This window comes from Enoplosus armatus, chromosome 4 (assembly GCF_043641665.1).
Source record: "Enoplosus armatus isolate fEnoArm2 chromosome 4, fEnoArm2.hap1, whole genome shotgun sequence".
Taxonomy (NCBI): domain Eukaryota; kingdom Metazoa; phylum Chordata; class Actinopteri; order Centrarchiformes; family Enoplosidae; genus Enoplosus; species Enoplosus armatus.
In genome coordinates this window covers 19,762,293-19,778,179 of record NC_092183.1, presented here as the reverse complement: position 1 = coordinate 19,778,179, position 15,887 = coordinate 19,762,293, and the positions used below count along the sequence as shown (strand labels likewise).

At 41.5% G+C, this 15,887-nt stretch overlaps 1 protein-coding gene across 1 annotated transcript; it reads right to left on the bottom strand.

Moving 5' to 3' along the window:
* Positions 1 to 3,563: 3,563 nt before the first annotated feature.
* On the bottom strand, positions 3,564 to 11,500 carry syn1 (synapsin I). Its single transcript, XM_070904300.1, has 13 exons — positions 11,184 to 11,500; positions 10,131 to 10,188; positions 8,826 to 8,917; positions 8,568 to 8,724; positions 8,366 to 8,455; positions 7,786 to 7,848; positions 7,551 to 7,693; positions 7,342 to 7,416; positions 7,153 to 7,255; positions 6,913 to 7,062; positions 6,239 to 6,308; positions 5,540 to 6,086; positions 3,564 to 3,699 (listed from the first exon to the last, which is right to left on the bottom strand). The coding sequence occupies exons 1-13, from the start codon at positions 11,498 to 11,500 to the stop codon at positions 3,564 to 3,566; spliced, it is 2,001 nt and encodes a 666-aa protein (XP_070760401.1).
* Between the last annotated feature and the right edge of the window lie 4,387 nt (positions 11,501 to 15,887).

Here is a 15,887-nt window from a genome sequence, read left to right as displayed (position 1 = left end):
TGCAGAATTGGAGGCTATGGTAGTCAGACTGCAGGCCCACACCACCTTGTGGTCACATTATGACTGCTGTTACAGCTCCTGCGCAAAACACTGTTCAGCTGAGCCAAGGGGGCTCCGTTTACAGTTTGCAACATGCATTTCATCCATTTCATAGCATGTTTAGAGATGTTTTCAGACCTCACATTTCGGATATTATTTTAGATAGTAGCTTACTATCATACACAGCACAAACACACAGAGACATGACCACTGCAAGCCCATCACCTACCTGTTTGACATGGGCAATTTTAAGGCCAAAATGCCATTTTCAATTTCTTGATCTGTATGTAGTAAGTCATGCCGGGTCAAGACACTTTCATGTTTATAAAATCTATTTGCCTCTGAGAGCTTTACAATCCCTACAACATACAACACTCTCTACCGTTAGACCTGTAACTTGGAAACAGAAACAGGTTAAGGTGCAAATAGAATAAACAGCGGAGGAATCCCTCTTCCAGGACGGACAGACATCATGAAGTAAAACTGGAACCTGAAATACTCATGTTACTGTTCCATATTCAGTCAACAATAACAAACAAAACAGTCATTGTTGGTCATAGACTTTATTAGACATGTGCATGTTTTAATAACATACTCATTTTCACATAATATAGCTACATTGCATATAACATCAAATCTTTTTTTTTTTTTTTTACATTTAATTCAATAATCCACCATGATTTACATTATGCAGTATCTTATTTTTAGATTGACAAAAACCTCAGCTTTTTGATTCTTGCACTTACATTTATGATGTACGTTTTTTAAATCAGGCAGGCATCGACTGATCGTTCCACTCAGATTTGTAAGGTTTTAATCTTTTCACATTATACAATGCGTTTAGAAAACAATAAAACTAGCTGTAACAAAGAAAAAAGAATGTACATTCACTGTCAAATATATCCACCATAAATAATGTAAACTTTTCAAAAGAAAAAAATGTGAATATCAAAAACATAAATACATAAAAACTACTTCTTTGCACTGCTGTCACAGCTCATCCTGTGAGTCTCAGGAGGTGCCATGGCAAATGCTATGTCTTTATATGGCCAAGAGGCCTCTGAGTGACAGAATTACATTTTTCAAAGTTAACCATCCATGCTAATTGTGATGGCTCATTTTCATAAATTACACACTCAGTGTAACAATTACATAAGGCTGCTCTTACGATTCTCTTGGTAGTAGGCTGTGCCACGATAAATCTGACAGTCATGTACTGACACTGAGTCACTGTAAAATGTAAAAATGAAGCCCTGAATCACGAATGCATAAACGTTTAACAAGCCCCAGATAGTCTTGCTTCATAGAAAAAAATGAAGCATGTACAAAATAATTTAAACAAAACATCATTAATTTCAAAAATAAAAAGTTTAGAGGACACACATAATTTCAACAAGCACAAATAGCAGCAGGGGATAAAGATGACAATCTGCATCACTCAGAGCTCTGTACAACACATCTATTTGGTTTGACCAGTTACAGAACAACATTCACACGTTTATGCACCATTTAGCACAAGGGGTCACTGTGGCTACACAAACAGACTGATAAACACAGGCAGCATGGAGAATCTGCAGGGGAACAAGGATTCCTTTGAACTTTTGGCTATTGGGTCTTCTCTAAAAAGCATGATATTGCCATACTACATCGACATTCGCATGGAAAGCACTCCTTCTGGAAGACATTTTTAGTGCCTGGAAACAGAATTGTTTTTTAGTAACAGCTCAGATGTTCAGAGTAGTGATCAAAGAAAGGGTTGTCAGTGCGAAGGACAGGTGGCAGGACGTGCTAAATCTACTGCAGAGGTGCACACCACAGTTGACATTACTGCACCTTCACATTATTCCGTTTCTTTATTGTATAGCTTCTTCTTACAGACTACTAACCCGTTGAAAACCGGGAAGCATATATGGAAGCAGAAACTCTGCTGCACTGTATGATACAGACTCAGGGCTGGAGTTACTTAAGTGCAAAATCACAATGCACAGAATAACTGCTAAACCCTAACATCAACCTGACATGATCCACTAATTTGCTGTACATCCACTAAATTCGTAACTGGTTTACAGTCAGAGGTTTTTACATTGCATTGCTTTGAAATCAAGGGAATATGAAATGACACTGCTTGTAAATAATCTAATTTTTCACCAACTGTACCTGAACAGTTGCCAACCCTGCCTATGCTGTAATATACTCTACTACACCTGTCCCAGACACAGCAGCACCCCAGAGTTGGAACACCAAGTTGTTGCTTTGTCAGGCGGCAGATGAATAAACCTGAAAATATAGACTTCATACATCAGTCAGTGTCACTGTATTCAAGTATAATTTTTGCAGTATACTCTGTGTACAAATGCATCTGAAATAATAAAAACACTCTACCTCATTAAAATGCATGCTTTTCCTTCATTATTGGTAAACAACCACAATAAAATTGTAATGGAAGACCCTCACCCACACACAAGTGTCACAATCAATTGGACATCCCTGAGACAACTCCATTTGATCTGACGTCCTTGTCTGTGTACGGCATGCTTTCAAGGTGGAGAGCTTTCGGGCTTTTGTTCTTGTGCGACAAAAAACTGGGAAGAGAAAGTGGCAGCAACAACATACTCACAACACCTACTAGGTTACTTTACTAACTAATTCAACTACATGTGACAACACAGTTACAAGCGCCAATGTCAGGGGTTGGAAAAATGCAACCATTGCCTCCTGTTGACATGCAGCTAAGACATCACCATGAGCGGTCAACAGCTCGAACAGATCTAGCATTAGCTAACACTGGACATCCTATGTGCGCAGCTGTGCTGAGTTAGGGACTGTACAAAATTATTAGGGGGAGAGGGAGTCAGAAAAGGGGGAGGGTATTGTAATTTTTATTTTTGCTAAAGGAAGGGTAGTCTCACTCTTTTGGGAGAGCAGGGGAGGGTCTTCTATTTTATGTCTGACCCCATACTTCTATTTTATTTCACATTTCATATTTGTGAGATTAAATCAATGGTTTTTAATGTGTGCCATGGAGGTTTAGCCACGATTCAGCACTCCTCCCCACGCACATAATTTCTGTACAGTCCCTTAATTCATTTGGTTGGTCATCAAACCAACCAAAGTTCAAACACAAAGACCACAATGACTTTACGGCACCAACAAACAAGTGGGAGCAGTATTGTGTTGTTTTGTTTCTTATTTTTGTGTATGTGTGTTCATGCATAAACAGGCTTTTGTGTGGTGTTGTTTTGTGTGACGCGATGAGTAGATGACTTACTTAAGCTTGAGGCGAGGCAAGGAATGTTTCAGACATCAGTGCCTACATTTACTGTGTATTCTACTTTTTGTTCATTTTAAAAGATTTTAACTATTTAGGCAGTGGGTGTCAAGTGTGTACATTTTCATATCAGGGTCAATGTACATGAATTGGAGACGGCATCCTGTTGGTCCTTGTTTGTTGGGGGAATCTGCCCTTCAGTTTGCCTGTCCATCTTTCTGTCAGTAGGAGGAGGGGATGGGGGGCTTATGCCGTCTCATTCTGAGAAGAGACTGGCAAAAGATTTGCGTAGATTGCGTATGGTTTCAGCCTTCACCTCATCCTGGCTAAGGCTGGCTCGTGGCGCTGGGGTTTCTGGAATGTTGAAGGTATTGGTAAGAGACTGGGACTTGCTATAAAGAGAGGAAAATGGCAATAGAGGAGAGGAAGAGGCTATTAAAGTCATGCAGCAAACCCATGGAATGAAAAGACTGGAGCACGGGAGAGAGACGGGAGAGAAAAGGCTCAGTAAAAGATGATAAAAATGCATTCCTTCTCTTTGGTCATTCAGTATTACCTTATCATTTCAAACGAGCTTTGATATGATTTGAATAGTGAATGACTTTTCTGGATGCATAGTGATGTATGTTTTTTTTTATCAGGGATTGATGATGTGTCTTTCATGTGTCTATTTCAAGGGAGCATAATGCAATCGAATTAATACAATACGAAATCAGGATTATGTCGTCTGTCCATGAAAACCATAAGCAGGAGAATGTATTGACCATAGAAGCAATCATACGGATTCTTTTGCAGCGAAAGATGACATTTCAAAAGCATTCAACAAATACAGATGAAACGCCAGTGAACTTGTACAGCTTTGATAACTTCTAAATCAAAATGAGTTATATAAGTTGTCAGTAGTAATAAATGGTCAGTTTAGCTTTATCTTTTCTTTTTTTTTTAAATATCTTTCAGCTAGCAGTACAGCTTTGCATTATTCATCAAGCGATTATTTTGATTATATGCAACAATAAAAGAAATTGTGTCTATTTTTCATGTGCCAGCATATTTGATAGTGGGAATTTGTTTAAATGTAGTGGTTCAAATTCCGTATAATTACCAAATATGTTGACCCTCCCCAAATTACTTTACACAGTATGACAATAATATTGTATAGTTGCATAGTTTTATCAAGAATTATTGAAATCAATATGGAAACATATATATTTCGGTCATAAATGAATGCCTTGCTTTTATAACAGCACATTAACCGAAGAGGTTTGATATTACATTTTTTTTTTAAATAGCATCTAAAAGTTTATAAAAGTTGAAAACATTTCAGAGTACATTTCTCTGTCCCTGCTTGCTACAAAGAGAAAACTGGTTTAAAAGTAGGATTTAGAGAATTTGGTCACCTGTGTCGTAGAACATGGGTTGTGACAGATGTGATAGATTCATTATGGCTATGAACAACTTCAAGCCGGCTTCCGCTTGTTGTTGTTTTAAAGCAACATTATGTAACTATTTAACCTTAAAATAGCAGCTTCATTTTGATGGTCTAACTCAGTATTCTCAGTACGTCATGGCATCATGGCAGAGGCGAAGACACCGAAGAGGACGTTGACGGAGGAAGCTAAGCAAGAGTCCGGACAGGAGTAAATCTCTGACTGGCTCTTAGTCGTTGGCGAGAGCTTCGTGAAAAAAAAATGATTGAAAGACAGAAGCAGAGCTGGCCTTCTTGCTGTTGGACTAGTAAGTAATATTAGCTGGCTTGCTATGTCTTGTGTTGTAGCACTTGCTTGATATTTGGCTGTGTTAGCAAAGTTGTCAACTAGTTTTTGATCACAAGCCAAGTCAGCCCACCCAATCCAAATCTTTCTTTCCGCTTGTCAACAAATGCACGTGTTCAGCTGTCCATGAGGGTGAATTGCACACTGTAGGGCCGCCAAGTTGCAAAAAAATGCCAATTCTTGCATAATGTTGCTTTAATGTATCTAGACAATCTGAGATGTTATGTTTAGTGAAACTGCTGCTGAAGGACTGAAAAATGTAAGAATCAATAAATCATGCACATTCAGGTGGATTATTCATTGACAAAGAGCATGAATAGATTTCCCATGTTGCATGCATATCTCAATGCAGGCAAAAAAAAATAAGAAAGGATATTCTGTTCAGATCAGCTGTAAGGTTCACTTTATGAAAAATGAGAGGAAACTGATCCCAAATCATTTATCATATACAGTTACTTACTTTAGCTGTGGAGAGCCGCCCATAGCCGGGTTGTCCTGACTGGGCTTTTGTGGGGGTTGAGGCTTTTGCTGCAGCGGAGGTCGTCCTCCTGGGCCCCCATGGCCTTGAGCAGCAGGTCGGGGCTGCTGGGTGGTGGCTGCGCCGGGACGGCCTTGTTGGCCAGGAGCCCTCTGTTGCTGTGGTCCCCCCTGTGACTGCTGCCTTGGGGGGTGGGCGGGCCTCTGCTGCTGGGGTTGCCCTGCTGGAGGTTTCTGGCCGGGGCCTCCTGCAGACGCCTTCTGCTGCTGCTGGGAGACAGACTGTTGCCTCTGAGCTTGAGGTGAACCTCCCTGGCTTCGCTGAGGAGAGCCCTGACCAGAAGGAGGTCTCTGGCCTTGAGGAGCTCCCTGACCTGGTGGCCGTGGCTGGGCTGCAGGTCCTTGGTTAGCCTTGGCCTGGGCACTGGGGTCACCTGTAGCAGGGCTGGCGGCAGATTGCTGGGCCTGTGCAGGAGGTTGGCCTTGAGGCTGTGGGCGCTGCTGAGATGGGGGACTTTGCTGAGGACCACCTACAGGAGAAAAACAGAAGCAGCAATCACATTCAAATACTTTTATACATATCCTCGCCTAGACTTGGAATACTGGAAAATTATTTCTAAACAAAAACCTATGATGTCATTTCACTTGGCTTTTTGTTATTGTGAAAAAGTCATGTTCTTACCCTGAGGTGAGGGACGCTGTTGAGCCTGTGGTACTCTGGGCTGTGAGACAGGCTGAGGAGACACTGCTTTCTACAAAACACACAGGAGTTAAAACGGCAGAGAGTAAATATTTATCAAACATGGCAAGACAAAATTTGCTAATGATAGTAATCATAATAATAATAATAATAATAATAATAATAAACAAATGTTAAAATATCTTCACTGTAATAATGTCTTAATTTGATCAGAAAAAAAACATTCAACCACAAGATGTTAGACATCTGGAAAGCCTAGCATTCAAGAAAATGATATTCTATGCCAACTATGCAGAGACGTCTTCAGCTGAAGAAAGTATGGGTCACGACTTTGTAAAGGTTCATGCAACATTGCAGGAGTGACTCCTTCTGGCCCACCTTATTATGATATACATATATATATATATATAGTACATTGTACATCTGATATTGCTGTCACCCTTTTATTGTTATTGTGCAAATTGTATGCCAACTGTTCCTATTGAATTTCTTGTGCTTTGTTTCCATGTTCTCTTTTAAAGTAAGATGTTCTGACAAACCTTGTGTGTAACTGTGCACCCTAAATTAAAACGGACCTGACTTGACATATATTACTGATAAAAGTGGGGGGGGGGGGGGTTACTGGAGCAAGTATGGAGTATCAGTGGTTTGAGCACCTGTGCTGGCTGTCCTGCTGAGGCACGGACTGTGGATGGGCTCGAAGTGCGTGGAACAACCTGGTTCATCTTAGAAACCACCAGCTCTGCAATCTGGACACGATCCTCTTCCTGCTGGTCCCCAATCAGTGGCATCGAGCAGTCATCAACCTGAAAATCAACATGATGACGGGTTGAATGCATTTCCCTTATGATCACGGACAAGTATTTCCTTGATATCATTGTGCTGCCTTCTGGTACCTCTATAATGTAGTCTTTGCCATCTTTACCATGAAGAGCCTCCACAGCACAGATATCCAACCCCCCGAAGATGTCAGCACAAGAGTCCACCCACAGTCTGTACCTAATAATAAGGTGTTAAACAGAGTTATCATAGCACAGTGAGACATTACAGGATTCACAATCTCATCTGCATTTATGAGCTCTTACTTGTCTGACATGGCCACCTGCTCAAGCATAGATGAGCCAGTGTTGGTTTTCCAGTTGCCAGAAATGGACGTTCTCCTGTTAATTAGAAGTAGAATAAAAAATGATTTTCACGTTTAACTATTTTCATTTGTTATGATAATGTACCGGTGTGTTTGGCTCTTTGGTAGCAATCTGAAACTGAAGAACAGCAGAATTCTTATTTCACTCACATGTAAGCTTTGTAATTGTCGCCGATCTTCTGGATGCGGACGTCATACTTTGCATCAATGAAGGGCTCAGATGTGGCATAAGTCTTGGTCAGCGCCACAACACTGGCAATATCTTGAAAATCATATTGATTGTCCACTTTCACCTGGAGTAGTAAAAGTCAAAATATGAATGTCCTGGCATACAATTATCCCAAAAAGATGAAGAAGAGTAAACCCTTGAGCACTCCAATACTACCTTTCCCATTCCTGAGTGAGCATGGCCCATCTTTACCACTACAGGGAACCGTGGGGAGGTAATCTGTAACAAGAGCATTATCACATTACTCAGATTCCTCATAAATTCAACTTCATCATTGCACTCTAATGATTAAAACACCTATTTTTCATCCATTTGAATCAAAAAGAAGCGCCCCTCCTCTATTTCTGCAGGAAATTCAGATTCATATTGATGGCCTGAAAGCCAGCCGGGTACTGTCAGCTTGTGACTGCAGGGGTGGAGACGACTGCTCTGCACCAACAGACTCAGTTTAACTGTATTGACACTGACTTGGCACACAAACAATACAATCTCTGCCTCTACCCAGAACAAAAAAAAAACAGACACTCCCCGGACAAATAGATGGGTCTCAGCTGCTTACATGAGATGGAATATTGACATGGAAGAGAATTACCCTCCTAAAATGTGACCCGCGCAGAGGGACGGACTGCCTGCGTGTGAGTGTGTGTCTCTTTAAGGGTTGTTTAGCATGAAGACAACCAGCACAAATGGAAAGGGGGAGGAGAGCGAGGAGGAGAGCAGATGGCAAAGAACTCACCATTTCCTTGTGGTTTGGATAGTAAACCTGTTCTATCAGTGGGAACTCCTCTGGGCCCAGTTGCTTGTAGAGTCTAGACATCTGAGCAAACTAAAATCGACACAAACATTTAGGACGGAGAATTTGTGATGTAAAATGTAAGTTTTTTGCGTCTACACAGCTGAATTCAAATTAGTAAAACAATTAATAATAAAATACTTACCACCCATGGTTTGTCACAGAAATTGTAGACAGAGTGCAAAGAGTTAACACTTGGCAGTCCAGCATACTGCAGTCCAATCACCATGTTTCTGTGGTCTCCATTCTTGTCCATACTAAAGGCATGCTGTCTGATCAGCACAAAGTCTGGCTTAAAGGACCTGGAACAGAGGACATTAGCAAAATGTTAATGCTGCATTGCAAGACAAACTGAGCCATTATGAGGAACTCCCATTCAGTGGAATTTCAGTAGAGTACTTACTTGGTAACCTTGTGCCCATTCCTGACCGCATCCATGTCCACATTGTAGGTGCCCGTGGAATTGGCCACCAGGTTGATTTCAGAGAACTCTGCCTACAAGTGCAGTGTCACGGTCAATCCCCAACAAAACACACCATATAAAACACCGTGATCAGAGCAGGAGGACAGCGAATGACTACCTATTCTACACGAGCCAGGTTGAACAGGGTGCAATTATAAGATGGCAGACTTTATCTGAAGTGTGCTTCCCCTGTTTAGTGGCCACAGGGGAAATAATGGAAACGCAAGCGCAACATGAATTAGGCAGACAAAAATAGGAAGAGAGGAAAATGCCTCAGGCAGAGAAAAAGATTTTAAAACTTTCAGGGTCTCCTCAAAGTCCTGTTGGGTGGGTTACAGCCTAAACAGCCAATTACACATACTGTATCAATAGATGTTCTTATAAGGCTACACGTTACTATCACACAAATCTACCTAAATGATTGTTGCTCAGTTGTTAGGCTACACAAATGTTTCGTCATAAGGGATTACAATTAAAAGTTTGCATTACTCAGAATGGCTTTGTACAGTTTGTGGGTTTCTCTTAGTCAGATGTCAAGAGAATGAATGAATGCAGCCGTCCCCTCTCCTATCAATACTAATTTATTAGTGAACCGGACCCTGGGACATTTATCATTCCAAGGGCTTTCTATGAACGCACAGTAATAGCTCCCATTATACTGGATGATTCATCTGTTACTTTTTGAAGAGACTGCCAATCATTTTATGTTAGTATCAAGCCTGTTATTGATGGCACCTACAATAGAAGTGGACAAATGAGTAAGATTTACCCAGCAAAATGACTCACCAAGCGACTTACGCGTGACACCACGTCAGAAAATAAAGATGCGAAATCAAAATGGGATCAAAGTGAAGACGAAGGATTCATAAAATGGGCGGGGGTACATTTTCAATGGCTTATTTATAGCTGCTTATGCTTTTAGAGAGGATAGCGACCAGCAATAAATACAATCAACTCACAATGCCAGTGGCAATGCATTCATCTACAGAGGAAAATAAACCTATTATACTATTTCAGGTCTTGACATAAATACATCAGTGACAGTGTTATCCATCAACAAAACACAAAATATTAATGCCTTATGAAAGAATGACGTAACATCCCTCCAACTCAGTAAAGGCGGGCTGGTTTCTTTTCACTATGGCCTCTGTGGTGTTTATTTTACAAGCTTCCTGTCCTCCTGGCGGGGAGTAAAGATGAACGCCAACACAGAATAAAGCAAATAGTCACATCTGTAACACCTACCTGTTCAACTTTGATGTCAAATTCACCGTGGACCTTTCTTCCTCTGAAGACCTTTACCCTGCATGTGAAATGAGGATTTGAATCCGACTGTTGTTTGCATTCAGGCACAAAACATGAGTTTCATTTCGCAGATGTCTGCTGTGGTTGACAGCTGACATTTTCACAACTCTGAGAATGCTCCCAGCCAATGAAAATGTCAAATACATAAAATAAGCAGACATCAGTGAAACAGATTGTTGTTTTTCACCGATTATTAGACAGTAATTTATTAGTGGCGGCATGCAGCATACTGGCAATGCTTCAGAACTAGGCCTTTCAGCCCTTTTGAAGGAACACTGCAACATAAACAAAAAAGGTAAAGCTAAACTAAGCAGCCTGTGTAACATTACTTTGACCTACCCGGTGCATGAGGAGATATGAATTGGACACCAGGACATAAACACTGGTCCTGGCATTTTACATCCACCCTGCCTGTTGTGGCAGAGCGGTAGAACCACATGGCCTTTGTACTGAGGGGTTTAGATGCGATGAATCACGGATCTGCTTAGTTTATTATCACCAAGGGTGTCATTTTGAGACAAGCCTGCAGTCTTTTTATCACCTTTGACTTGTGCGCAAAGCTCTAATAAGCATGAATAATGTGCACCGGTGAAGAGGCTTTTTCCTAACCTGGTGCATGCGTTTTGCTTGCGCACAATTTGCCCCTTGCAGCCACTCGATTTGAAAACACCTGCATCATCATGGTGGCATCGGTGCATTTGGCATCACTCTGAGCATATTAATGGCAGAAGGCACGATCACGTCGACACAAGCAACAGCTGATCGTCAAATGAAAATGGCCTCTCTGCCTTCAGTGTGTCGCGCTCGCCACCAGCAGAACACATCTGCAAGGTGTTTCTGCTCTGAGCAGGATGCCAACGGGCTGTTGCATGTGGTATATCTCGCAGCACCGGATGAATCATATGACCTTCTGGATGTTAGGCCACTGCAACCCACGGTCTGGCACACATTCCTGTCTAGACCGCGCTGGCAATGCGCACTCACTGCTCTTACCAGTCGGTCTGCTGGTCGTCGATAACCAGGAGGGTCTTGGCACTGCTGGAGACTCCTGCCCGGTCCGCCGCCTCGGATAAGGTCGCAGCCGCAGCGGCCGTGGTCTGTTTGACAGCATTGGATATGGACGAGAAGAAGCCGGAGCCTCCTCCACCTGCAGGCTGCGGCTGGCTGGCGGACTGGCGCCTCTCCGACGGCCCCGGCGACACTGCGGGGCTTTGCTGCGGCGGGTCGGGGCGTTGGAGATCGGTCATGTAGCCATTGGGCAGGTTGGACATGAAATTGCTGTCCGAGAGTCGTCGACGCAGGTAGTTCATGGTGGAGACTTAAGAAAACGACGGAAAGTGGTGTCCAAATACCCTCCGAACTGGATGCGACTTACAACTTGGTGTTCAGTAAGAAAATGGGATGACAAGGCTACTTTCCCACGTGCAGAAATCACAGGGATCAGTGTTACCTAAAGAGGAAAAAGGTCTCACGTTATCGATTAGGAGCAGATTTTAATATCCGATTGCAGTAGTGAGGAATCGTGACTGAGTAGCTCAAGGGGTTAGCCATGGTAAAGCAAGCCACCCCACAGCCTCTTGATAATAGCTGAGAAAATGAGGCTCAGATGTGAAAGATTATTTTCACATGTAGGCCTCCACCTGGTGGGTGTAATAAGCCCACCTATCAAAGCAGCCGCTGTAGTAATCAGTAGTAGCTGTGATAACAGGGCATGATGAAGCCTACCTGGGAGTGTATCCGAAGCTGATCCGCCCCAAGGATGTGGTGATGATGCCTTCTTGTTCTCTCTCACAGGAAAGCCTGCATGTGGGTGACTCTCGTGTCCTCTGTGCAGGCTTCAGGCCGTGCATCGGGCTTGAACCTGTGAAATGAATGCTACAGTCCTTCCTGCATCACCGCCGCTCTCCCTGTCCTTCCCCACAAGCCCCAGTATTTTCCGTGTGCCCTGCGTCACTCCCAGTCTTCCTGAGGCAAAGGAGCTTGCGAGGCTGGACGAGGGTCAAGTTAGGTAGTGTGTGGGGACGTGACTTCCGGATGTTGCTTTCAAAATAAACGCATGTTTGTTTGTTTTTTAATTCTTATAGGTTTTACAGCACAAGGTGAATTCTAAGGAGACAGTGCAGCTTGGCAATCTAATCAAAATTTAACACAGCATTAATTGTTTAATTCCCTTTTGGAAATGAAGGAGCTTTCATTATTATAACCACTTAATTCAGTAACTTTATATTATATATATTATATATATTATATATATATTAACTGTTAAAGTTAAATTACCAAACATCTGCTGGATCCATTTTCTGTAGTCTTTTGTTGCCTTGTCATTGTAAATTGAATATTTAGGTTTCGGGCACATGTTGTACAAAATAAGCAATCTGAATATGTCTCCCTAAAGCCTTGGTAACCAATGAAAGCCTCTTTTTTTTTTTTTTTGCATATTTTGACAAATCAGTTCCAATTAAAGATAATCAACGCTTAATTGAAATTAAAGTTGCAGCCCTAAATCAAGGTATTTAAAGGACTGGCAGCTGAAATCACTCAGATATCTTCTTTTAAGCTATTAAAGGGAATATTGTGGAACTTCCTGTTTTGTTCGGCCTGTGTTTGTGTGACTTGACGCAGCTCCGTGTGGGGATGTGATGGTGCTGCTGATGAGAGCAGGAGGACAGGGGCGTCGCTCACTGTCAGACATGAGCATGCTGTTGACTCCAGGGGGGGGGGGGGGGGGCACATGGGTGTTGATGTGATATTGCATCCTGCTGTGTTCAATAAAACAACAGCGGCACACTTACTGTTTGGCTTCCAGGCCGCTGACACAGGGTGTTGCTTTTGATTTTCTGCAAAATCAATACAGATTTGTGAGAGACGCGCCATCTGTTGGTGATAGCCAGAGCCAGAGATCAACACAGAGCCCCGGGGAGCCCCAGGCCTTTACTGTGGAAACTGCACTGTGTTCACAATGGACACAGATACACGTTGCTGAGCGCATCTCTTACCTGAATAGAATAGAATAGAATAGAATAGAATAATGCCTGGAACCAGTTACCAATGAATAGCCTGTTCATGCTGACAAAATAATGAAACACAATGAAAATACATATTTTAGTGCATTTACAACTAATAATTATTAACTGAATACCAATGTTCATGTTGCAGTGTAAACACTTGAGCCTTCTTCGACTGCGATTACAATTTCTCATATGGGAGTATCACATTATCTATCATTATTATTATTATTAGCTGGTTTGGACAGACTGGAGTACGATTTCTTGTGTATTGAAACAAAATGCACTAATGATACACCACTAGTTAAAAATACACTAATATTCACTTCTTCTTTTTTTAATATTCGCTAATGAAATGAAAAGATGGCTATTCAAACTACAAACTGGGTTACTTTGTGCTATGCTATGATAATCACTTCTCTTTTTTTTTTTAGCTTGAAGAGCAATGCCACGTGTTAGTATAATAAATAAACCAACCAGAGGAGTACTTTCGCAGTTGTTTGCAGACATGAGGATAATTAATGCTACAAAACCAGAAAAACTCAGTCGCCCGCTCATGGATTCCAATTATTTCAAACACGGATTCCTTTAATTTTCAAATGTTTACACAGCATGGAATCTGTCAGTGAGCAAAACATGTTTTTCAAGATTATAGTAAATACAGTGGTGGAATGTAACTAGGTACATTTACTGTACTTAAGGACATATTTGAGGTACTTGTACTCTACTTGAGTATTTCCAATTTATGCAACTGTATACCTCTACTCCACTACATGGCAGAGGCAAATATTGTACTTTCTACTCCACTACTTTTGTCTGACAGCTTTAGTTATTAGTTACTTTTCAGATCATAAAAATAAGACCAAACGTGTTCAACTCACGATTAGACTTTGAAAACTTGAAAACTAGGTGCCGGATCCTAAATGTAGTGAATAATTGAAAAGAAAAACTAGGACAGCACTCCAATTTGACTTCTTAATATTGCCACACAGCCAGAAGCCACCCTTCTTCAGTGTGTATTCTGGCAATTTGACAATCAATATACACAGGTGGGTTTATTTATAGGTACATCCCAACAGGGGGAGCCACAACCTTCCTCATGATGTAAAATGCTAAAACGTGAAAAATACAAAAACATGAAAAACCAAAGAAACATAACCCAAATTATATTCACTTCATAAAAAACAAGCAAAACACAATATCCTCACTCATCCCCTTGGGATTGAGGGTATCAAGAAAGTGGATCCACTACGCCTCCCTTTGGAGAAGGATTCAGTCCCTATTACCACCTCTGTGTGGCGTCTTCACTGTCTCAATGGACTTCAATGAACTTCAGCGTAATGTAGGCTGTGGTTACGACTATTAAAGTGCCTCGCCACCGATGATTTATCATATAATTATGTGATTACGAAAAGAACACTTATGTCCAACATAATACAAATGACATGGGCATTTTAACAGGTAAACCAACATATTATGTTGACAAGTTGACTTTTTAGAGGCGATGATGATCTTACAGAATATGGTACATTGCTGTAGATTAAACAACCCAACAGCATATAAAGTTGTTCAAACCTTAAACACCTACGGCTGTAAAATGCAACATACATTAATGCAGCAGTAACATTAATCCAAAAACAACATAAAAGTAAAACACTGACACACGGACCATTTGTTTTGCAGAATGAGTACTTTCACTTTTCGACAAGTCAATTTTGCTGATAATACTGAGTAAATAGCACTTTGCTGTTCTTGATTTTTTTTTTAAATCCATACACAGCACCCTAGTGTAGGTTCTGATGTCATGCTATTGCAGTGTATGACTTAGGGAGGCACTGTTGAGCTTAAATTGAGCTAAAAATAACACCTTTCATGCGGTATTCACAGTAAGACCTTCATATGTGCAGCTCTTTCTCATGTTTGAACCAATCTCCTCTATAGCAGCTGCTGTCACCCCGTTAGAACAATAATCACCAGCAGTATTAAATGGATTGAAACAGGCTCATTTATCAGCCAATGCCAGGGCAGCACAGAGGATCATTTGTATTGATTCTCAGCGTACAAATGTGTCAGTCGTATTCATACAATTAGCATTGATAATCACCATATTAATTATGCTCTTTTTTTTCCAGTAGTACCAATGTGACAGCATCTGAGTGAGAGGCCTCCAAAGAGTTTCTACGTGTGGCCAAACTCCTCAGTATGCTCAGGCGAGATTGTTCTCATGGCAGCAGCATTTTCGGGACTTAAGAGTCTTTGTCTGGCCATCAACAAAAGCCTTTGGATTACTGGCGAGGCAGGCTCACAGTGCAGCTGCGTGCGTGTACGGGCAGGTCAGTGGAATGACTGGAGCTCCGGTGGGCTAAGAGCTCGAAAAAATGCAGTTCGGTGAGATTGCAGATTAGGTGGGAGGGGAGTGGGACAGGTGCTGACTACATGGAGGGAAACAAAAGGCACACTTCACTTTCTTCATTGCTCAGGGAGAAAAATAAAAAGTTGAGTGACAAAGTGATATATGACTAAGAGGTGTATTTATATATCTTGTACAAAAGAAAGCGTTCGAATAAAGCGAAAGCTTCTCTAATCAGTGTGGATTCTGTGGTGGCATTTAGCAACTCCACTTTCTACCTTTGATACAAGCCTACCTGTGAGCTCATTGCGCCTGTAGGACAGTAACAACACTGAATGAATG